Genomic DNA, 25,688 nt, shown 5'->3' on the forward strand with positions numbered 1-25,688 from the left:
GAGGATAATTAATTTAAACTACTTTTTATAACAGATTTAATGGGGGAAAAATATATTAAACATACACCTTTTCTGCATAACTGGAAGCAGAAGCACAAACATAATCTAATCAAATCCTATTTAGTGTAGCAGTTCAGAAGTCAGCATCTACCCAGAGTTATCCAACACGTATGCTTACATTTAAGTTTGGTATTAAAATGCTTCATTACATGTAAATTGGAATTAGTGGAAGATCTCACAGGTCTCAAAATACTCTGTCTCTGCTACTATAAAAAGTTTGAACCCAGAAGACTTGAAATTTCAGTATTCCTGATATTCAACTAATCATGTTTTAGGTAACAAGAAAAACCTTGGAATCTGCATAGAAGCATACTATGCCAGACAATGGATGGTTAAATGACAGGATTTGTTAATTGATATTTTGATGGACAACAGTTAAATGACAGGATTTGTTAATCGTTGGCATTTTAGTGGCAATTACTGAATAAGCATTATGCACACAAGTGTGTTGGTTCTGACGCAAAGCATGACCACGGGAACAACACGGTCCAAAAGACAAAACAGACTGTGAAAATAGCTTTTTTCTTGACAGCGCTTTACACTAGGATGTTAAAGATCCATCTCCTAGAACCACAACAAACAACACGAAGGGAAAGCTGATTTCCCCTCAGCAGCATTGTACAGTACCTCTGTAGTTCAGAGAAGGTTCAGACTGAGTTTTTGATGGAGGAACTGGAAAAGGCAGGCAATGAAAGGACAAGAGAAGACATATTAAAGTTCTAGTACTGCCCAGTAAACCACAGCATTATTCATTCATCCCTCCTAATATTTGTGTCCTAAGGACTGTGGAAACAAAACCTTATCTGATATCAGACATGCAGAGCTCCTACTAGAAGCTGCTTAGCCGAGAAAAAGTTTTTGTTCCTTGTCGGTTCACTAGGAAGTTGCTTCAGCTGCTACACCAAATTACGTTAGCAGGTGGCAGCAGAGCTTGTCTTTCCATATTACTTTTGCCTTCGGTATTTTTATTTCAGGGAAGGAGCACTTTGGTTTTTTTTTCTAGAATCTGCTCTTATGAACGCAGCCTGTGCTTTCAGCACCTCTGGTGCCACACTCATTTGTGAGAATGTGCTTTAAAAATCTGCCTGTTTTTCTGGTAATTAAATAGCCTGGACATCCTACTCCATGCACAATCCTTAGGCCAGCTGCTTGGAGCAATGGAGTTACTCCTCTGGAAGATTACAGATGAGAATATGGGAGGAAGAATTTGCTCGAACAAAGGGTACCTTTCGTAAATTTTATGTGTATTTACCGTTCTCATCAGGACCACAGTGCAGACTAAGAGGGATACAGAGAAGGCTGACATACATTCAGGATCGAGGGATACTATCAGAATGAAAGGCATACTAAAAGGTTCAAAATGATAATATATATATATATATTATTTTTTTTCTGATGCCGAGAGCAGCACCAAGTATTACAGAATTTTCTGCTGTAATCTCAGGCCTGAAGTCAAGTCTTGTTTTTGACTGTACAGGATAACTGGACTCTTCAAATCTGGACTTGCGGACCCATACAACACCTATATATATATATATATATATATACATGATCATTTTAATTAAAAAAAGAAAAAATTAAGGAAGGCCGAGGCTAATTATTCCGTGAGTTGTCCCTGAAGTATGCTGAACAAATCCTGTTGAATACTATGGATTTTCAATATGTTGCTCCAAAATGCTTAGCTTAATTATAGTAAACATGTCTTTAAAGAAAAAAGAAAAACACGGAATTCAGTTATGACATGTTGTCAGCAACTTTTTGAGCATGCTGACAATTCAAAGGAAAAGGAGACATTTAGTTTACTTAAGAGTCTAAACTCAATGAAATTTGGCTCATAAAGAGTTAGAACTGTCACTTACCAAAGGAGTTTGAAAGGAGAGACAGAACGTCAACATAAATAAATTACCGTATAAATAAAAAATAAGCCTGCTGCTCAGTGTATACAAGACTGACATTATCTAAACAATAAGTAAGGACATCTACTGTGCTGGAAATGATACCGATTGAGACAAACTGCAGGAGACAATTTTAATGAATATCACTTTCTGACCTCAAAGGAAGTAGCACTTGTCAGTATGTATTTTAAAGCATGTATATTTAAAAACACGTTATAATTCTGCTATTTGAATACACAGTCAGGCTGATGAAACTCAAGCCCAAGAAGCTGCTGCTACAATGCCGCCTATGAGAACAGAAGAGAAGGCAGAAATAAGCAAGAGAACAAAATTTTAAATACAAATACCTCTCAGCTCCTCTTCACTAAATTGTTAGCAGCTTTGCTGTTTGGAGGAACCACCTCTGCACCCATCCACAGTCTGTTATTACAAGCCCCGCTCTGCTGCCTCTGCCTCTCCGCTTTCGCGGCTGCCATGACTATGGCACGTCTCCTCTTTCTTCCTCTCTGATCCACAGCACAGGTCAGTGACGGGGCCCCAGGTGACGTGCATGGGTACCAACTGCAGCTCTGGGAGGTACAAAGCTCCTCCTTTCGCCCTGCCCTAAGCCAACACGTGCCCTGCAAGGGGTTAGCAAAGCCTGGTGCTGGCCCCAGAGCAGCTGGTGACTGCTGAGCATGCCACTGACCTGGGCTGCTGCTCTCTGGGACAGAGGCCCCCACAACATTCTTTAGTTGCCCATAATATCATTGACATCTCATCTAATCCAGCAGCAACCGCTTTCAGCCACAGCTCACCTCTTTTTCTGTCCCAGGCGTACAGCTCACTTATCCCCAGCTCCTCCAAGGACTTGGTAAGCTCCAGCTCCTCCCCCGTGATGCTGTCTCGCAGAAGAACAATGTGCTCCTGACTGACCTCGCACTTCTCACAAATAGCCGGAATGATGTTGTGGAGAGGCACCTCCGGACTGACTCGAACCACTGCCTTCTGTGTCTTCAGGTAATTCACCACCAGCCTCACAGACTTCTGCAGAAAAAAGCACAAACTCTGAGCCCTCCCTCTGTGATGGCCATGCATTCTTATAATGAGAAAGGTTTCCATTCAGGAAATGGAAAATGGGACATCCATATCGTCTTCATTCATTTTAGACAAGCTTACCCCACATGCATATTTATTGCAAAACAAAACAAAACAAAAACCTATTAGAAATAAACAAAAATTCTCAGAACAAAAATTCTCAGAACATACCTATCATTAAGGAGAGAGTCAGAAAAACAGGCAAGTAAGGAAAAGGAATCAGACACAATCAATGTTTTTTGCCAATGTTTGCAAGTGCCACTCTGAAAGACATGGCAGTGTAATTAGCTACCCTGATCCAGAATAATGAAAAATTCAACAAAGAAATATTTGAAAAATGTCGACTTCTCAATATTCACAACACTTTAAAATAGGTTTATTACTGATCAGTCTTCTCCCTTATCTTTAGTAAGGGATGGCCAACAAAATATTACCAAAGTCCCATCTACTTTTGCACAATCCCACAACCCTCATTTTAATCACTATTGTCAATTTCCATCATTTAAGTCTTTGATCAAAGTTCTTTACAAGAGCAAACTTCCATCTAAACAACTGCATGCAACATAACATGTTGTGTAAATGCTGCAGTCGAGACTGGCAGCTGCCAATCTGCATGCAAATCAGTTAACTTGTAGAGAAGGTTAGAGTCAATCTCAGGCCTCTCTCACCTGGTGTGAAGATGCAAAGGTTGGAAAAACTTGAAATGCTAAGAATGAAATGATGTCTCATGTCACCATTTCAGTGCTACAGAGTACTGACCTCAGGGGCCCTTGGCAGAGGTCGCTTTATCTTCTCTTCAGGCACCTTCTCTTTCAGAAGTACTGTCTGTACGTCCAGTGCTCCTATCAAAGTGTTTGCCTTGTAACTCACAGGTTGCTGAGTTCCCAAAGACTTCAGTTCAAGACTGTGTTGGGATGGATTCAGATGATACCGGCTGCATAAATCAACCAACAGATCCATCACAGCTTTACTGTAGGGAAGAAGACATTCACTGTTAGCATGGAGAAAAACAGTTCCTAAAAAAATTGACTTTTGTTTTAATATTGGAGAAAAGACAGGACAAGCTGTGGATGTGTCATGAGGAAGGAACAGTGCTGATGCTTTGTAATGCTAAAAAGCTCAGATAAAAACATTAGGACTCAAATACATTCATGCTTTAGTGTGTGCTTATGAGCTGGCAATTAACTATTCGTTATGAGGCAGGCAACAGTGCCAACGATAGCACTAACAAACATAATCCAAAAGCAGAGAAAGTGCATCTTATCTGCTAAATGCATACATTAAATTCTCCAGTTCAAACCCTGTTCCTCATCAGGAAGGCAAGATACAAATAAATGACTCATTCAAGGTACGGTAAACTCTACCTACATTTGAACCATCACATAATGCAGACCAAACTGCAACACATGGATCTGGAACAAGAGGTAGACAGAATTTTTTCCAGCTTACAGATTTTTGTGTGTGTTCCTCTGCCCTCCAATGACACCAGTAGTATTTCCAAGTACAACTGAACTCCTCCATATTTATTTTGGTGAAAATATTAAGCCAGTATAAAAATATCTGACTTCAAGTATTTGCATTATCAAGACATCTCATTGCAGATGTGATTCCCAAACCACGAGGTTAAAAAGTCAGTCATTACTCCTTAACACAAAGCAGAGGCACTAACTCCACTTTACCAAAGCAGCAAGGTGGCTTGATACTGTCTGACACGGCAGATACAAACTACATTTCCTCCACACACCAAAACATCTCCTCTTAACCGAGGTACTGAAAGGCTCTTTTTTTTTTCTTTTTTTTTTTTTTCCAACTTTCCTCATTAAAATTCTATTCAGGATCAGAGAACACGGGTTTTTTATAACTGGTTATGTTTATGAAAAGTTTTGGTTTCATAAACCAGCAACTGTCATTAACAAAACAACCAAGGTTGAAAACATTATTGGTCCTACTTGAAGCCTCTGATATACACAGGATACTTTTATTCTAGTGGAAGAGAAATTAAATGTATAGACAGCTTATCTCCCAAAGAAAGTGGCACCTCTTTTAATGTGTATACTGGAAAAGTGTATACAGATTCAAAATGCAGCAGACGAATTCAAAGGAGAAAAAAAAAATCCTTCACAGACAGTACCTGGAGTACTGCGTTCAGCTCTGGGGTCCCCAGCACAAGAAGGACATGGAAGTATTCGAATGAGTCCAGAGGAGGGTCATGTAGATGACCAAGGGGCTGGAGCACCCTCCTGTGAAGACAGGCTGAGGGAGTTGGGGTTGTTCAGCCTGGAGAAGAGAAGGCTCCGGGGAGACCTTACAGCGGCCTTCAGTACCTAAAGGAGGCCTACAGGAAAGCTGCGGAGGGAATCTTTGTCAGGGGGTGGAGTGATAGGCCAAGGGTAATGACTTTAAACCAAAAGAGAGGAGATTTAGATTAGATATAAGGAAGAAATTCTTCACTCAGAGGGTGGTGAGGCACTGGCACAGGTTGCCCACAGAAGCTGTGGATGCCCCATCCCTGGAGGTGTCCAAGGCCAGGCTGGATGGGGCTTTGGGCAACCTGGTCTGGTGGGAGGTGTCCCTGCCTATGGCAGGGGGGTTAGAACTGGGAGATCTTTAAGGTCCCTTCCAACCCACACCATTCTGTGATTCTAAGATTATTAACCACTACCATTAAACCTGTAGCTCATGAACTGCCCCTCGGCTGCAAGCTGATGGCATCTGAGAGACTGGCTGCCCATCTTCTTTCTAGGTATATGCTGTTTGCCTACAAATGTCCAAGAAGTGGTGAAGAACCTTGGAGGGCTAATGACAGAGAAATACCATGAAAATGGGAAATGACTCTGATCCCTTATCAATGGGCAAAAGACTAAAACATACGTAGGTGCCAGCTCTTGTGCAAGAGATGAGAAATAGCTCAAGGACCTACTTCAAGGACCTATTTCAAGTTAAACTGAGTTGTGCAACACAAGCTGAGAAAACGGCAGGTATGGAAAATTGGAAACAGGTGATCCTGTTTAAAGGAAATTAAAGTAAGTGAGAAGATGAAGATCAAATGAGGAGAATTTTGCTAATATACACAGGAGGCTTCAGAAAAATGTAGCACTGTGGCAATGCTAGCATAAAGAGCATCTAAACAGAAATGGGTATCAGGTCATTTCATGACAGTTTCCAATGTCTTATTCTGGCACTGTCCCCAGATTGTGAATGCCTTTATTTTGCAATCATTGTTACTTCACACAAAACAGAAACATTTGTGCATACCTCGTCCAGGCTATACAAGAATCCCGCATACAATGACATTTAAACAAACATTCATTATGTTCTGCATCAATGAGAATTTTAAAAAGTGTCAGTCTGTCTGATAAAGACCTCAGCTTGTCTGTTTACAGATATATTTCTTTTCAAGTGAAATTTGCATGTTGTTCTTTTTTTCCCTCAGCCTTATTACTGTTGTTTCAGAGAAAAGTAAATAACGTGGCAGAACCACAATACACGGTATTCTATTTGATGCACATTTTTATTTAAAGTGGAATGCTAATGTATTTCTGTAGCGTATAATATTGCGATAATTCATTCAAATTTAGACTCTTATCTTACCTCATGTAAATTATTTCATTCAAAATACTAAAAAATGCAGCACTTGAAAAACAATTTTATACCCATAGTCCATCAAAAGGGTAGTTTATGATGCTGTGTACTTTCCACAGAAATTATGGAATGTGTTCATCAGCAATAGTGCCACAACTGCAACACGATTAGAAACCACACCAGCCATCTGAGAAAATAAGTTGCAGATAATCATATGAGTTGAACAAATTTGTCCAGACAATGAACAATTTAAAAATCCAGCCAAATTTGAGATTTCAACTTATTACAGAGCAGAGTGTTAACACTTAATGAAGTCTGAAGCACCCCATCCTGTTTCAAACTGCTCAAAACATGCAACTGTTGAAAAGAATCCCTAGGCTTCACCTGTGCCATTTAGGAGTACAAATTAAGCAACATCTGAAATTTTTGAAAGATCATCAAAGTGCATGATATGCTCTTGTCAAAATGTAAATTTGGGAAAAAACATTTCCACAAAACTTCAAAATGATAAAAAACCAAACCAAACCAACAAAAAACAAACATGGGGACAAAAATTTTAAATTCATGTATTTCCAGAGAAGTAAGAGAGCTCAGAGGTCCTTGTAAGGAGATTACTCTTTTATCAGACTTTAGTATCACCAACTCTAAAGATTTCCCTTCTAAACTGCAATACAGTTCAGCTTGGTTTTAAATTGGAGTTTTATTTCAACCAGTTCCATACACGTGGCACACACAGAAGAGAGCCACCAAGCACAGCCAAGAGAACAGTACTGAAACAACTTTTCTTTCTAACCTTGAGCTGAATATGGCCTTTGAAAAATGTAGAAAGTTTCCTCCCCATTTCCATCTTGTTCCAGACATACCAGAACTTTATTTTAACCTGTTTTTGAGACCTGATAGAGAACATACTTGATTTTGAAACTCGAGCAGGTCTGATCATAAAAGACTAATTCTAAAGCTGAAACAAAAGAGTTAAATGTCTCCTTTATTTTGAACTACTCATCTATGAAACATGTTACTTTCTTCTTTTAAATACTTTGCTGGAGTTTGGTAGGAGACCAAATGCTATGTGACAGGCACTAAACATTCATCACTGATAAGGAAATGCAAAAGCACAGAAATAAAGTGGAGTATGAGGCCAATATATGATTCAGACAAGGTGGTCCAGACAACTATTTTTAGCAAAGGAGAATACTTTGGCTCTATCCTGATATTATATTACTAAGCTGTACAACATTAAAAAACAATTCTGGAAAGTAAAGAACAACTACTATGTCAGCAGCACTTTTCAGGCTGAGGTCCTGACCAAGCAGGAGCATGTCAGACCATTCGTGTCCTGCTGTTCACCAGTAAAATGCAGAAAGGACTTCAGGAATTTAAGAGGTAGAAAAAAAAAAAAGAGTTGTTTTGAGTGTGGATTGGGCTAATCTCTTTTGGATCACACAGAGCAATCCATTTTAAAATACAGCCTTGCACACCTAGGAAATAAATTTGAAGGATAAAGCTGTACTCTGTAAAATGACCAACTCTCCTGTTACCTTCTACTTTCATGCTACAAATGCTCATAAAGGTAAGACTAACTAGAGGAAAGAATTATCTTTATTTAGATTAATTTCAAACACACATCAGCAAGCTAAAATGACAGACTGGAAAAGAGAAATGTTAACATAGAGGGAGTGAGATGAAGTCTCTGAGGCTTTAACTATGCGCATTTAAACACCAGAAAACAGTGTTACTCATTATTTTCTCATGCTCCAAAGCACAGCAGGCACTTCATGAAAAGATTAGAAGTTTTCCTACGCAACCAGAAATATGTATAGTAAAAAGGCAAACTGCATTCAAAGAAGTCATGGAAGCATGATAAGTAGGTATTCACAAATGCTGTCTCTTGCTTTTGTTATTTTGCTGATGTATATTTGCCTCTCATTTTCCATATTGGAGAAAATCCACAAAGGGGCCATCAGTATGACATGTAAGCAGCAGCAGAGGTCTGTGTTTGTCAAGCCTTTCACACCTTCAGTCTTTTACCATTCTATACATTGAGCTATAAGCCAGCAATTATTATCACTTAATTCTCTCATTGAGAATAACTTGAGAATATTTTTTCTGTGATGGCATTAGGTTTATGCTCTATGTAATGCATGGTCCTTGCACTCAGCTGTGTCCTCTTGTTATTTGCTGAATAGGACTAAAGCTTCAGCTAGTTGATTATTTGTACCAGCGTCCTCTTCTGTGTATCACACGTACAAGAGAACTTGCCTACCATGTAAGAAAGCAGCAGTAACAATTGTCCTATCTCCTCTTCTGACTATGTCATCCATGTGTTGACAACTCCAAACCAAACACTATTTATCTTTAAACATCCCCATTTTTCTGCAATATATTTCAAATACTATTGACTTCTGAAGCTGCTGACACTAGAGCTCTGTATCTGCATTAACCAGGAAGCCCTCCTCAGCATGACAGACACACAATCCCTGCATTTGCAGGTTACCCATTCAAAGTATTACCCATGAGCATCACAAACAGAAAAGGTTTCTGGTAACACTGTTGAGTTCTTCCCATTATTTTCTTTCTAAATATCTAGTCATCCCCTCTGTCAGACCTGTTACTAGTTTGTGTGGATCTGTTGCACATCTATATGCACAAAACAATATGCATAAATCACCAACGCTGTCTATCCTTTCAGGATTTCATGTATTTCTCATACAACAGTACAAATATAGATTAGTTGTGAGAGGTACTTTATACTTTTTTTGGGGGGGAGGAGAAGGAGGGGGATTTAGCACGAATACTTTTACATGTTTTACAGTAGAGTTCACAGGGACCAATTTCTTTTTTTATTATTATTTTTTTAAATACCATTCTATTGCTACACACACTCTGTAAGGACTCAACTTTGCCCTTAAACTGTGCTACACATTTCCAAAAGCTGCAATAAACTGTTACAAAATGGCAATAAACTTTTGAAGACGGACTGTCAGTTTGAGTTAACTTTTACAAATAAACGTACTTAAAATTTCCAGATTCTAATAAAGGATCTTTAAATAACACGCAGTTTCTTTTTTTTTTTTTCCTTGAACAATATTTCAAGGAAATTTAATGAGAATTTTCTGCCCTCTTGCTGTTATTTAGAGGAAATTTCTATAAAAAGAACAAAAAATTGATGACATGCTGCTTTGCTTACATACAATGAACAAATTGAAAGAGATAATTCTGACTTTTAATTTAGTGCATTTATAATAACCTTAAGTGATACTAATTAACTACAATAGTTACATTTTCAAACATCCTCTAGAGTACTTCACGGCTCTGTGAACTGCTTTCCTTGAATTACAGAACGATTTTTCATTATGATGATGCTCAGAGCAAGATTTTGTATTTTTTTTTTCTGAAAAAGAAAAAGTTATGTCCCTAGGGCACCCAAGAGCAGATTTTCAAGAATGTAGCTCCAATGTTGGCCATGACAATACTGAAGATTTACAGCAGTATAGGCAATAGCAGAATTTTCTGAAATGTCCTTCCATGGTACCACCATTGAAAGTGAAGAGGGAACAGAATTTATTAACTAAACTAGCTCCCATATTTGCCTCTAACTAAACTAAACTCATCATTTTTTAAATCTGTTATCTTGCCCATTAAACATTTACCTCTGAGGACCACCATACTTCGTCGCTGTCCAGTTTGCACAAAACAACGCAAAAAGATGAAATGCTCTCACCCAAACCTGGAAACTTGAGACAGTCCACCTCCTAAAAATTTCAAGTGCTTTTGGAATTTTATTTATTTAAGTTTGTAGTCCACATCCCTAAAACTGTAACAAGTGCTAAGTTACGGACAATTTATCTTCTGCTGGTGATGATGAACAGCAGCACACACAAGGCCGTTGTCATACAGTGCTCTTCAGAGGGTGCTCTTATTTCATCACTCGTTCAGGTAATGCGGCCCTCTCCTTGGCTTCCATTACCTTCCACACTGCTCACAGCTGCCTTCCCGTGCCTGATGTGCGTCATGGCCACACTGAGGGAGAACACCCGCTGCCCACGTCAGGCATGCACAATGCTCAGGAGAGCAGAGGAGCGCCAGCAGAAACTCAACTGCCACCCTCACTGGGGCCTAGACCTGCCATGCAGCCTATGGGGGAAAGTGGGCACCCCACTGAATAACAAAGAGTTTGTTTTGGTCACCTCAAGTGCTTCATGTAGGCCAGAGGAAGAGCCTCACAGAAACGTCTGAGGTTTAATTTGTTCACCTCAGGTTTCAGTCCCCAAACTAAAAATTGAAATAATCAAAAATAACCAACCTCAGTGTAAGTGACAGCAATGGCACCTGAGACAGACTGTTTGTTGTGCAGGGATTTTCCCTTTGTTCTTTGCTCTTGTGACTTCTTCAAAAGGTCACACTGAAACACTACTCTTGTAATGCTGTTGGAGTGGGTTTTTTTTTGTTTCTTTGTTTTTTTGAGGGGGGGAAGAAAATCTTTTCTATCCATACAGCAAGAATATATCTCTGTTCACAAAATACTGCAGGAAGATTTGCCTTATTAGCTCTCCAAATGGCTGTGTTTGCCATTGAAATACCAGCTTTCTTTGGCATCTCACAACCATCTCTGGCTTTGGGGTAGACCCACAGAAATTACTGCTTGCGCTAGTCTCCTGAGAGTGGCTAGGCAAACACTAATTACTGCAAGAAAAGCAAGGGGAAGAACGAAGCACCAGACACTATGAACTGCTGCACACCTCTTCCTCAGCCATCAGAATATACTAATAGACAGTCAAAACAGACTGCTATATCAGACCAAGACGAGTAGTTTTACAGGAACGCAGACTAACTATTGCAAGCCCCAGACGTAAATTAAGCACAGACCCTGATTTATTGGCAGCCAACCACATATCCTCCTAATCTGGTATTATTACTTTCCACAATTTCTTGACCGCACAGCAGCCACTCAAATCATTGTTTGCTATAGTTTCATCAATAGCATTGAAGATATTTTAAAAACTCTTCCTCAAAGTAATATAAATATACCAGTTCCTTTCTTTCCAAGCAGAATGGACTAGAGATAGAAGAGCTCCCACACTGAAGAAAGCTATCTCAAAACTACCCTTCCGATACAATTTGACATTGATAGCACTTAATTACAAGAACCTCTCTCTCTCTTCCAATGGAAAAAAGGACACATACAGAAAAAGGTTCCCAAACTCCAGCAGATGCTTTGCTACCTACGCAAACATAATATATTTATGAATGCAGGATTTCTGAATTTGATGAATCATTTGTCTTCTGAACCTGGAAAAGGAGACACTAATATCTGTAACTATTCTACTGGCAATGGAGGGCTCCAAAAAGGAGCTCAAAGCCTTACCTTCCTTGTACTGTGGTCTTTTGTTCCACCCCATTGGGCAGAATGACTGTGAAGTCCACCGATCTGTTTATCATATTCTCCTTCATGCTCACAAGACTCTGATCAGAAATTACTGCTGTCTCTGCAGATGACTTGTGCTCGTTGTGAATTCTACTGGCTGCAGAAGGTTGATTTGGTGGAGGAGGTGCGCGGGCTTTCATTCTTCTCCTTAACAAATAAAGGTGAAAAGAAAATAAACAATTTATCATGAGCAAGTTATAAACATGTTAATAAAAAAATACATTCTTTCAGCCATAATCTCAGATTATTTTTAAAAAGTTCCTACAGCATGAGCCATTTTTCTTTGCCGTAAAACTTCAATGGAGCTGCATTTTATTTTTACCTCTTCCTCTCTAAAAATACACTATTTTTTTAATGATGCATTCACTCCTACTGCTTGCTTTCCACACCCCAGGGTATGAATCAGTTCCATAATTAGGATATGAAGTAATCATTCTTCTGTTGAGTATGAAGCATGCTCCTATGAAGAGAGAATCAGAAATACTGGGTCCAGTCCAGACCTGACTCAAGAAAAGAGTTGTATTTATGTAAATGAACGTTTTCTCCAAGTCAGAGCAGCAGGAGGGGAGGTGGGGTGAGCTTTCATTCAGCTGTGTTTGGGTTCCACAATATTACTCTAGTTAAAATATTGTCTCTTCCTCTGCCTTACTGAGTAGTATTAAATTTGGTTTATCATACTTGATAGGAAAGGGCCATGAAAAGGTCAACCACGAACGATACCACTTCTTACCATGCCACACAGAGAGACTGGAGCACTCTGAAAGCACCCTGAGGAGAGCTCGTTCTCCAGCAGGAGACTACACGCCATGAGTGGCATACAGAAAAGCTGCATCAACTTGCACCATGTACTTTGCAGGGAGATAAAACCACCACAAACTCAAAGTTTCCTTCATTGGCAAGCAGCACAGTAGATAAGCAACATATGTGTGCCGTTAACTTCTGAATAGCTGGCCTCATACCAAGCACATGTTTAAGAGGATTTATTCTGATGACTAATATCTCAGTGACCTCTTCTGACTAGATGTATGCCTAGTTTAAGTCAGATTTCAACGCAACAGATGGAAAAGGCAGTAAAATATTTACTGAGAAATTATTACTCAGGCTTACTGCCTGAATTTTTTAAATCTGTTTTTAGGCTGCAAGAAGAGAATAGATCATGATTCTGCACATCACTTTCACCCTGCAAAGAACATAAGCAGAGACCCAGAAGAAAAGTCCAGAAAGAGTACTCTAACCCTTACAAGCCAGCAAAGCTTAGTGGTTCAATCAGACAGGGACAAAATTGTGTTCAGGAAAACATGCATTTTAAAAACTGAACAGGATTAATACCAGACCAGCACTTCTTTAATTAAAGACAATGTGTATTCTCACTGATAAAAGGACTAAGCATACAGCCTGGATTACCAGCCTAAGTTCTTGGCAGAGAGCAGAGGAAGAGCTCCATCACAAAACAGTTCAGGAACAATCCAACTCCTCTGTACTTTTTAATCAGTATTTGTGTTTGACCATTAATTTCTGTGACACGTTTCAACTTGCAAAAAAATCACTACGGTGCCTTGAAAGTGTGTTTCAGTGAGAACGTATCAGGTTCTCCCATCATCCCACTGCAGGATGAACTATGTAGGTACTTCCATTCATCTCCTACATGCATAACAAACAACATTCCCTACAAATATGCAGGGAGAGCTACTGCCGTCTTTACTAGCACACAACAATTTCTCTTCTATGGGAAATTTTCCCTGAACCTTCACTTCTTGTCCTATATACACCCAGTGAGTCATGCAGGCATCAGCTACTAACTTGCAGCTTCTACTTTCCTCCCCATGGAGGTGACAGGAAGCTCAAGGCTTTACTGTTTGGCAAACTACCTTCGCTTTCTATACCTCCCAGAAAAAACATATAGAAATATATTAATATAATAATATAATATAATAATATAATAATATAATTATAATTATATAATATACAATTATATAATGTATATAATATATACATTATATAATATATATAATTTATTATATATAATATATAAATATATAATTATAATTATATAATAAATAATATAATAATATAATAATATAAAGAAAAAATAAGAAAAGAAACTGGGTTCATCTCATGCTAAGATCCCTTTACGCCAGCTACAGTTGTTACTCATAAGCAGGTGGTGAGTGACATGGCAGTTTTGCATAAATCCATTTCTCGCCAACGTAGTCTTCAATATAACTTAGTGTAGCAAGTGCAACACTGAAGGACTTCAGATCAATTTACAAACTACATAACTCTTGCCCTCCATAACACCAACTGCATTAATATACGCAGCTTATTCACAGCTTTACACAAAATCATTTCCGAAAACAAAGCTTGTTTCTGTTTTTTAAAGCTTTCCTATAATGTCAGGGACCATCTCCAACACAGTGTTGCTAACAGCGTACCACAGGGATGGGAATAAAAGAAGCAGCAAGTGTACTGAACCTTGCACGACCATTTTTGTTTCTTTGAATTATGATATACCTGGACTTGTAAATTCCACATCTAAGGGCAAAGAGAGGAAAGAAAGCAATGGTAATAAAATAAGCATGAAACTGAAAGCAGCCGAAACTGAAACCAGTGGAGAAGCAAAGAACAATTGAGTTTTGAAGCTGACGAAGGAGCTGGAAGTGAATTGGGAGTGTGCTACACGCGTGACTGTTGCTTTGCAATGACATAAAGGTGCATCTACTTTTCTGAAGGAACAGACAAACAAGGCCCGACACCTTAATGTCAATTTATAGCTCCGAAACAGGAGTGCGGTTTTTATTTAGCCACTTTTAAAGTACTCTTTACGTGCCCTGCTGCAGCTACAGACCTTGCACAAAGCTGCTTGGCAGGGGGAAGCCAGGCATCACACCACCACCAGCTTCAGCTCTACACTGACCAGTGATGCTCACTTTGCCTCTATGAAGTATGTAACAGTGTGCATTGGTTTTGGTGTTAGGCGGTCAGGGCCTCTCTCATGCCATAGCTCTCCTCGTCTTCTGCTCAAAAAGGACAGTGCACATCCATTTCCTTCACAGAAACTAGAGAAAGGAAAAGGGCAGCATTCCCACTGCAGCCCTGTTAACCAAGCAATAGGTCAGGCGACCTCATATGAACTTCTCCACGACAGTGACCATATATTCTCTCAAGACACTAACTGCTTAAAATGCCAGCCTTTCAGCCTTTTCCCCAGTGACGGATCTCAAACTATTCCCGTGGAAGCAGATCCCTTTCAGGTTCATGCTTTTACCGTGGTACATGGCACAGATTTGCATTTCTCAGTCAACTTTCTGAAACATCTCAGCGGTGTAGACTGGAAACCACAACTCAATCCTGCCCTGGGATGTGCACAGAGCGGCTGCTGCCCACTCGTGCCCTGCAACCGCAGCCTGACCAACCGCGCAGAGCAGCCTGGCAGCGCCGCACAACGCCGACCAGAAAAAGAAACCATCTTTCTCTGGCATAGCTACGATGATTACAAAGGACAACACAAAAGCACTCCGTAACGAAGGCTTTTTTGTTCCCCCACTAAAATAACGCACAGAGAAAGAGTGTGATTTAAAAGACTGTTTTAAACACACTTGCTTTCCATGCTACAAACACAACATAATAATAAAAAAGGCAAAAATACCATACCTTAGTCTGAGCTAAATTCAAACTAGATTTAGCTCAACAGCAAGTTTTGTCCAGAAACACCTTTCCCTGTGCTCAGCACTGAGACACTTGCTAAGCTCCCAGCTGCTGTCAGCCTGCTGCTGAAGTCGCGAGCGAGAACACCTCATGCCTCTGATTCACCCACGGTCACACCACGGCTTCCATCTGGCCCCAGATAATGAAGCGAAGCAAGAACAAGCGGCTGATCCTAACACACAAATGTACAATACCTTTTAATGAGGACTTACATAATTCATCCCATTTTCTTCCGAGCTGACAAAACACATGTTGCCATGAAATGACCAGGTAGAATAGGAAAACAACCTACCAGCACTGTTCTCATCAGGCTTCCCAACACAGGAAAGGAAAAACAACAAGCAAACTGAGCAACAAGACCAGCTTTTCTGTAGTACAGTCTGCAGAAGAAAAGCAATAGAAACAAAGAGAAGTTTCACCAGATTAAGGAACTTCAAGACGAGCCCTTTGGACCTACACTTTATTAATATATAACTACCAAGCAACAGGATCCAACCTTGACTTTATAATCCCATGCTGAAAAAACATGCTCTTTCTAATCAATGTGGTCCTGGGACTTCTACCCTCATGGCAATGCTATTCAGGTTGTCATTCTTCAGATAAGGTCTAAGATGGAGAGGGAAAAAAAAAAAAAAAGACTTTCTTGACTGCCAGGTGATTGCATGCCTACACGCACAGCTACAAATTTATCCATGAGGCACACCTCGTACTTCAGACCACCAAGACACAGATAGTATGGCAGAAAGACCTCCTGCCCAGTGATCCAGCAGGCAAAGCAGACATCCTTCAAAGAACTCTGTCACTCTTCATTGCTCTAAAGTAATGCAGACCTAAATCACAGACTGGGAAAGAGACCCTCTCTAACGTAACTAATGGTATGCCAAGTTCCTTCTGCCTAAGTAGAGTTCTTTCACCTTGTAGACACGGCAGTTCAGAAAAAATATAATGCAACACAAATGAGAAGGAAATGAAAACAGATTATAACCAAAATAAAGCTGCATCAAAAATTCTGAAATGGAAAACAAAAAATGAAACAAATCCCACAAAGATGTAAAAGAGAAAGCAGCAAGGGAATGAGATTGTGATAATGTCCGTAGCTACTACGGGAGTTCATCCAGACAGTCCTATGTTGTAAGCTAGAACCCCCTTTCACTGTGCCATCTGTAACATTTAAACTAACTAAACTGAGGTTTTATTTGCTCTTTATCTGAAAAAAAGAATTAAACAGCTTTCTCAACTTCACTCAGTCTGCCGCAGGTACCCACTACATGTGCAATATGGGCAGCTTATGTCCTTAAATGCCTCATACGTAGATAATAAATTACAGGTCTAAAATATATGACTCTTACAGTAACTTATTTCCAGTATCCTTTTACATTTCCTAATGATTTATAATGTCACAAAAATATTACACTTGCTACAGAGCTGAAATCTTCAGCAGAGACTAAGATCTAATTAACTGGATTACTCCCATGCTGATAGAGCTCTGGGAAAAATTAGCATTGCCTATGATACTTCATTTCCCCATTTTTAAGAATTCTTTCTGTTTTAAATACAGTCTTCACTCTGAATTCGCTGGCTGTTACGGCATGTAATTGTTTTATGTTTTTCTCTTTTCAAACATTTATTTGAATTTCATAGTGCTTTTTAAAGATCATTCCATTTCTAAGGAAGGATCACACTGACAGACGTGATGAAAATGGTTCCCTTACAGGTGCGATCAAGTCACCCAAAATATACAAGAAAAAATAATTTGTCTTTGACAAAGAAATTAAAGTTATTTAATTATATTTTTGATCTTCCATTTGATTCTACTGATGAGAAACCCTACAGCTTTACGTATTTTAAAAATAAGGTTTTAATGCCAGAAAGGAAAAAAAAAAAAAAAAGACCAGAAGCTAGCTGAGTGAGAGCACTTGCAGAGGAGGAAGCGGGGATAGAAGTACATGGCCATGCTTGCCCAAGGGTGAAATTAAAGGAAAATAAACAAATAAAAATCCAGCTGAGATGACACAATCTAACAGAAGTAGTTCCTAGCATTGTAGCTCTAGTTTTAAACCTTTCACAGGCTTGAGCAATAGCACTCAATCATTAAAAAGCACGGCACTGCAGTTTCCCAGTCTCCCATGTGCAGGCGAATGACCTGATTGCTCTAAATTGGCTCCCAGGGACGTCCCCCCAGACTGGCCCCCTTTGGTGAGAGCTCAAGGTGTCTCCCACCGCAGGGCAGAGATTCGGCTGCAGTACGTGTGGCACTGCCCAGCTGCTCAGCATGAGAAAGCTGGTGTCCTCCTGTCCTGACCCGACTTCACTCAAGTGACAAGGACCAAATAATGCCAAATGATCTGTCAGTGTACAGCTGGTGTCCTCAAATACATGTTTTTTTTTTTTTAGTTTTGCTTTTCCTTATACATCACCCAAACTTTCGATTAATAGTGCATTATCTTCCAGTAAGAGCCGAAATCTTCCTCCCAGTCACCGTGGCATCCCCTCAAGATCCAGCACAAAGAAGTGAACATACCAGTCTTGTGATGCATCCATTTTTTAGGGCCAGAAGAAACCACCAGGACACGAGCCTGGCCTCCTGCATGGCACAGGCGGTGCAAATTCACACCGCTGCAACCTCACTCACAGTGAAAGCAAGGATGGAGCTATACGTGGGGTGGGCTTTAAATGAGCAAGGAATAATACTGCAGCTTACAAATGCTTTTACACCTATTAACCACAGACCCACTAGGGAGCCTAACAGATCTACCTGTATCAGTTCCCAAAACCAACACAAAACATGTAGACAAGCCCTAGAGAAAATCTTTTAGAAAGCAGCCAAATCCCAGGATTTGGGTAGATGCCCGCTGCAGTTAATGAAAACACTGCCTGAATAAGCACTGCGAGGCCTGGCCTACTAGCTGCATCTCAGGACTTTGGGAATACCACCCATGCGTTCAGTGTGTGGCAAAGACCACACTACTAGCTGGTGCCACTGAGCGTGATTCCACCAGCCTCGCATTAGTGAACCGGAATGAAATGGGAGAGGAGCTAATGATAGGTAGTTATTTGCCTCATCTGATGAAACAGATTTTTTTTCTTTTCTTAAAAAAGAACAGAAGTCCTTTAAAAGGCAAGAAAGCATAGATGAGTTACTCTTATTCCAGCATGGTCAATTCCTTTGATTTTAGCTGTAGTACTATAGCATCTCTGTGTCAGAGATATACCAACATGTCAGCTCTTTAGTGTGGGAGATGTGAAATAAAAAAATCCAGTAACCATTCACACTGGAGGCTGGATAACAATCCTTACCTTCATAGAAAGTTGCTCTAGAAAAGCACTACTAGAAAAATAGCCCACAAGGTCACAATGGTGGAACCTTGCTCTTCACAGTGACATCTGCCAGAGGAGAAAAGACTCAACAAAACACCAATAAAAGCAAAACAAATGTAGGCTTTGGGATACAAGTGGTTAGCCTCCAGCATCTGATCTAAAATTACTCGCTAACCTCACACTGACCAAGATCCAGATTGTTGGGCAATGGCAGTTTGAGGGACCCAGAGGAACCAGCGAAGAACTGGTGCGAAGCATTCACTGATCAGTGTCCCAATCTCATTCCCTCCATTATTTTTGACTTCTTCCTCCATTACCCACACACTTGCATTGTTTTTTCACCCACTTACCAAGTACTGAGCTATTAGTCTCATTCCATTTCTAGCAAGGAAAAAGAAAAAAAAAAAAGCAAAACCACGTTGCTCATGTTCATCTGAAGTATTAACCACCGTCTTCAGTTTTGATTAGACTGCTTTGCATTATATGCTTAAAGGAGAATAAAAAAATGGATGACTGCTATTTCTATGTTAATAAAGCTTAAGCACAAGTGGCACCGCCTGGCAAAAAAAAAAAAGAAAAAAAAAAGAAATGTCCATGCTGAAATCCCAAGTGACATGCAGAATATCACCGCTTATACTGCAATATGTCCTAGCCCTACTGCCAACATACCCTGTTGTGTCCTCAGTGCTCCTAGATCTTCACTGAGCTGCTGCAAGGATGCTCAGTTTAGCAGACAGGAGACTACAACCACGCAGGCAGCTGCGGCACAGGGAGCTCCCTGCAGATGGCAAATGCTGTGGCTGACCTGGGAAAACCACAACGCTAAAATATAATTTGCAGGTGATACAACTAGTGAGCTTTCTCAGCACAACTCATAAAGCTGTAGTCAGTTCATGTTGACTAACTGGGTTCTTACTCACCAGGCTCTCCTGTGGGAATGAATACACTGGCATGAACACAAAGTCAACATCATTTCTAAGCGGGCTGGCATCACCATGGGCATTGTGTCCTCTGCATGTTCCAGGCAAACATGCATCCTTCAAACAGTGTGCGCTCTCTCCTACTGTCAGCTGTTGTTTTTTTCAAGGACAAAACAACTCTCAGTTTGTTGTCTGTGCCTGGTGCCACAACACCATGCTAAGCTCTCCAGGAAAACTCTGAAGTCTGGAAATGCAACGTATTAGTTTGATGGGTTTCAATAACCAAATAATTACATGAGTGCTCATCAATCATGTTTATTAATAGCAAACCAATAAAAAGCAATGGGAAGATAATTTGTTTCTAGATGGGTCAAAGACCACAGATGTGATTATGCAAGTCTGGGACTTGCTCAGAAATACTCACGCTGCAAGCTATGTCCTCTGAAGACACAAGTGCTATGTGGATTTCAGCATGGTTGTCCTTTCTTAATCTTTTCTTATCAACGATCACTTTCAATAAGGTTGTTCAAACAAATAATAGAAGTTTATTGCCTAGCAACACTGATTTACAAACTCTCCTGTGGTGACTAGCATCATCGAGATACAACTTCCACGTGCATATGCAGTGTATTGATGATTAAACGTACACTGGACTGTGCTATATCTTTGCACCCACAGAGCTCTTACCTCACAACCATCTACTGAAAATCGCTCTCCTGAGGCTTGAAGACTGTAGATTAGGGCCCTGCTGTAATAAAATGCTTTCCTTGTCTGTTTACAAGGGATACAGAATATGGAATCATTTTGAAAGATAAGGGGAAAATGCGAGAGATCTCTTGTGATTTACTGTGATAGTTCCTAGTTTTATACATGCTTATAAGCTAGTGGGCACTTCAGTGGATAATCACTGACATTACTATAGGATAATACTCCTCCTGATGCCTTTTGCAACCAGGAACACCCTTAAAAAAGCATTCAGCTGATGTGCAGATGGGGAAGAAGTGTTTAGAATGATTGATTACCTGCTTAAATATGTGCATCTGTGGTAAATGTTAACACACACAACCATTTGCTGAGAGATCATCATTTCTCATTCAGTGACAGTGCTCCAGAACCATGCTACTGAAGTTCATGTCACCCATTCACCCTTACTGAATCAGATCCTACCAAAACACCCCGGCAGTGGCAGTGAGGGAGTTTAGCTTTTTGCAGAACTAAACCAATGGTCTGCTTCTCTATGGCCACTATGCTTCCTGTCATATTTCCTTGCCCTCGGAGAAGCACCTGTGGTCTTGTCACGCTGACCGTATGCCACGTTTCTCGGGGCAGGGAGGGGACAGGCTGCATTCACACCCAGTGGGCACTTGTACGTATTCCAAATCTAGATCTGCTGACACACTGGAGGAGAAGCAAGGAGACACAATTTGCTTACTTTGCATTGCCCAGATTAGAACACCAAAGACGTGAATCTATCCCCTTTTTATTCAAAATTATTCTGCAAATCTCAGACTCTGTAGAGCACTACATGTCCCAGAAGAAGGCTGCACCAGAACTACAGGGCCAACAAGCTGCTTTCTAGAGTGAGAACAAAACCCCTAAAAAGGTCTAATGATGCATTCTTGTAAGATAGTCTACATTCACTTGGAAAGGAGTAAAAATCAGAAAGGCCAATACATTCCTTGCTCCTTTAATCATCTTCTTAATTAGCATCTATAATTCGTTCTTAATTCATACTCCAGCGCATAGTAAGAAAATCACATACATCAGTATATTAAAAAAATGTTAATGAAGCAAATGTACAGTGTCAATGAGATACGGAAATGCTTCACTTCAACACAATAGTCTTAACTATTGTCAGACACCATATTTATGGGATGCCACAGTTGCTTTTACTAGAAAATCCCACTGCTTCAGCTGATTTTCTATGTATTTTCCTGGTGCTGATTCACTTAATAAAATTTCTTATGAAAAAAACAAAAACACGCGTATTTTGCTTTCAGTTTTAAGACATTCTGTCCTCCCCAAATAACACAGGAATCTAGTATTTCTTAGTTTGAACTGAAATTTGAATATTTTCTATTTAGTCAATCTTAATTATAAAGTAAAAAAAACATAAGTAAACTTAAGTAAAACTGAACTGTCAAGTAACAAATCCTACTCTAACCTTAACTCCAGTGTAAAAGACCTACATTAATATAAAATCAGCAAGACTGATTGAAAAAAGAACTGCAAATACTAAGTTAACACAAATAAACTTACAATACCAAACATCTGAGAAGTAGTGCTCTGAAGTTTGATCTTCATTTATCAAGACCAAAAATGTTTTCATGATTTTTAAGTCAGCAAAAACCACTTGTTCAGTTAGTTTCCATTTAAAATTCTTTTTAATGTATCCTTTAGGCATATTCATCAATAAATTTTAAATCTCTAAACAAAAAGGGATGTGGTATCAACCTAAACTAAAGCGCACTCTGAAGATCTTGATAAATCAAAGCACAGGCGTGCCAACCCATCCCCAGAGTATCAAATCAGAGGGGAAAGAGCCAAATACCCTCCTCTCTTTACTGCACACATTCCAACCAAGGTTGATTAATTTGGATGTTTTGTGGATGTGAGGCACTGGCTCAGGACACAGGAGACAGATGATGCCATTATGGATGTCACAGGGCAAAACCGAGACCTTGAATCACCACCCTGCAGCAGATGGGAAGCCATGGGAATGCACTGCATGTTGTACATGAGAAACACCACTAGGAGAGCAAAGGTACCTACCACTGAGGAGGTTTAAATGCTACTCAGAGATAACCCAACGCAAACATGCTGGAGGCTGTTCTGCAAGCAGTGAGGGGGCATCACAGCAGCGACAGCAAGTTTATGTAGACATGCCTGAGCTAGCTGCAAACGCAGCACAACCTACAAAACCCATGTAAGAAGCAGGATATATTGGACTACCTTCTAACATGAATTTCCATAGTCATGCTAGAAACGGCACAAGGTACACAGATAGCAAATACAAGCACCAATGAGTACAATCATTAAGAGATGATCTTTTAATCAAGAGAAAGGATTTCCACTTCTGGAGCACTGGATGATGTCTTCAGCTCTGGACCTCATGCTGCAGCTGTCCTCTGAGCAGGGCAGTTCCAAAGCCTCTCCTCTCTAACAGCCACCAAATTCCCAGAGACTTTAAGGAAGCTATTATACTAGGTTTCTCTTTCCCTCTGTCAATTAAGCTGAAAGCAACCAAATGGCTGAAAAAAAAAAGCAAACAACATTTTTTAAAGAAAATACAGGCAAAGAACATCATCAAAAAAAACATACTGTATGAAAACCGTGTTAAAATCTGGCATTGCATGGCTCCATAAACTGCTGGCTGACTATGTTGAAAAAAAGAGAGCCTGTCGTGTCTGATAGCTGCCACCTGGGAACACTGGGTGAAGAGGGAAGATGGAAGTGAGCGCCCACAGCTTCTCTTCCTCACAACCACAAGGGAGAAATCCTGGACTTGGTGAAGCCAACGAGGGTTTTGCCACTGACCCTGCAGACAAACAAGCCTGGCAGCACCTCAACGAAGCAGTGTTTGCTCTCTATGCCCACAGCCCCGCTGGGCACCTGCCCTGGCCTGCAGGCAGCTCTGGAGCACAAGGACTGGGCCGAGCAGTGACCGCCAGAGCCTGGAAGAAGCCTGGGGCACCAGGAACAACTGCAGGGCACGGCCCCGGGCACCCTGCTTGGGTCTGCAAGGGCGTAGTTCTGTGTTCCTACCACGTCCTGTTGAAAGCTGGGAGTATCACATGCAACCACTGTACCTAAGTGTAAAATTAAATTTAAAAAAACGAGGGAAACTGAGAAAAAATATTAATGAAAAATGCAAGCACAGCTATCATCGTACATCACCTCCCTGAGGACTTGGTATCATTTCCGGTTCTAAAATCGGACGGGGAGGTCAAGGAAACCCGAGGACACAAGATAAAGTGGGAGCTGCTGCACCGCAGCCTCTCTGGTCACCCCTCTGAAAAAGGAAGGTCGGTGGCATAGTGATAATTGGTGACATTACCAGCACAGAGCCAGCACTGCGCGGGCCAGGGCCTGACAGCTGCTCACTTGACAGATGTTGGCACCGCTCTTCCCAACGAGGGACGAGGACGCTCGGCTGCGAACAGACCCAAAGTAAATCCTGGGTGCTGCTCACGGAGCAAAGCTTCTCCAGAGACCTCTCTTCTGCTGAGCCTGATGCAAACAGCACCCAGACAAAGCTGCGGGGCAGGGGGAACTGAAATCTGAGTTAAATCTGCCAAAACAGAAGGGACTTGCTTTCAAAGCTGAGACACTGAAGTTTTCCACGCTGAATACAGGAGCACAGATGGTGGTGAAAAGGGAGCTGAAAGATATAAAGATGGCATTTCAAGTTTCCAAAAAGTCAGAGCTGGCCCCTCAGCAAATAACAGAGTTCCAGGATGTCTGACAGACCCTCCAGAAAAGACGCTGCCTTTTATTTTGGAATATGCAAAAAGCATGCATATTTTCCCGCTCTTCCTGAAGCAAAAGTAATAACCTCCAGCATAAAACCTTGCCTACAGCATTGTTTGAGTGTCATGTTTAAAGTACAGGCCTTATCAAAGTTATGCATACAAGTTCTTTCCCCCACTCCCACTTCCTTTCATAGTACAAATTGCAGCAAATAATTACTGTTTTATATAAATAAAACATTTTTTTCCCTACAAAATTCAACCTACAAAAGGTAGACCTCTGCTGCTAGGAGGTGAGGCGAGTTCCAAGTCATCTCATTACCACAGCTCTGCTTCAACTAAGAGGGGTAACACAATCTTGTGACACATCCCGAAACGGTACTGCTACGTGGCTCTGGTACTGGCAGACCTAAATCTAAACGCCGCTACCATTCATTATGCTAATGCAGGTTTTGTTTTCAGTGTCTTACTGGCACCCAGAGAGAAAACTTCCTCCTCCAGTGGCTCCCCAGCTAGCCCAGGTGTGCTGCAGTGCGCATGGCTAATCGCAGGCACATATGCTGGGGGTGAATCATTAACCCGGTGCTGGAGCAGGCAGGCAAGAAACGACCGGCCTTCACTCCACTGCCTGTCTGATTCTGACAGAATAGTCCTCGACAGTATTTTAGATAAAGAAATGATGAGAGACATCTACTGAGCCAGGCGGGCCGAGGGACCCTTGCTGCTCTACGGAAGGACGTCACCGAATGCTGCTTCTGAGGTGGAGCACGGCTGACCCAGGCCTCCGAATTCGCCTCAGGCGAATTTTTTACCACAACACCAGCATATGGGATCAGCCAGTGAAGGCTGGCTGTGTTCAGGAAACTGCTAGACCAAACTGTTTTCCTCCTCACCTTGACCTAGTAGGCTACAGCATGCCAAAAATATTACTGTGCGACTATGGAAGACAACCATAAGCAACTCTGTGTCATCACTGCCCACATTCAAACCTACGGAGATACACACCATGGAGTCACTCAGTGACAATACTATCTGCATCAAATCCCCTCAAGAGGATGTGCTGGTTTTGACAGCGCAGATGGTATGCCAGGTCCATCAGGTCAGAAATGGAGCACAGGGACGTTCTGCCTGGCCTGCGAGTGTGGAAACCCATGTCCCTGCTGTCGAACATGATGCATGCTTGGCGCTTCGTACCAGGCAGCAGAAGAACGCCTGGAAGGAGACACCTCCTAACACA

General features: G+C 40.8%; 1 protein-coding gene across 8 annotated transcripts in view; it reads right to left on the reverse strand.

Moving 5' to 3' along the window:
- Nucleotides 1-25,688, reverse strand: part of COBL (cordon-bleu WH2 repeat protein) — a 154,964-nt gene that overhangs the window by 103,756 nt on the left and 25,520 nt on the right. For 5 of the 8 annotated variants that reach the window (XM_040548527.1, XM_040548524.1, XM_040548525.1 and 2 more), the window contains 4 exons: nucleotides 11,980-12,186; nucleotides 3,792-4,002; nucleotides 2,753-2,981; nucleotides 688-732 (listed from right to left, as the gene is read on the reverse strand). In XM_040548527.1, the coding sequence (XP_040404461.1) occupies nucleotides 688-732; nucleotides 2,753-2,981; nucleotides 3,792-4,002; nucleotides 11,980-12,186 (692 nt within the window). The remainder of the gene's footprint in view (nucleotides 1-687; nucleotides 733-2,752; nucleotides 2,982-3,791; nucleotides 4,003-11,979; nucleotides 12,187-25,688) is intronic. The other 3 variants (XM_040548528.1, XM_040548531.1, XM_040548526.1) reach the window with 1 other exon arrangement.

Source organism: Cygnus olor, chromosome 2, assembly GCF_009769625.2.
Source record: "Cygnus olor isolate bCygOlo1 chromosome 2, bCygOlo1.pri.v2, whole genome shotgun sequence".
Taxonomy (NCBI): Eukaryota; Metazoa; Chordata; class Aves; order Anseriformes; family Anatidae; genus Cygnus; species Cygnus olor.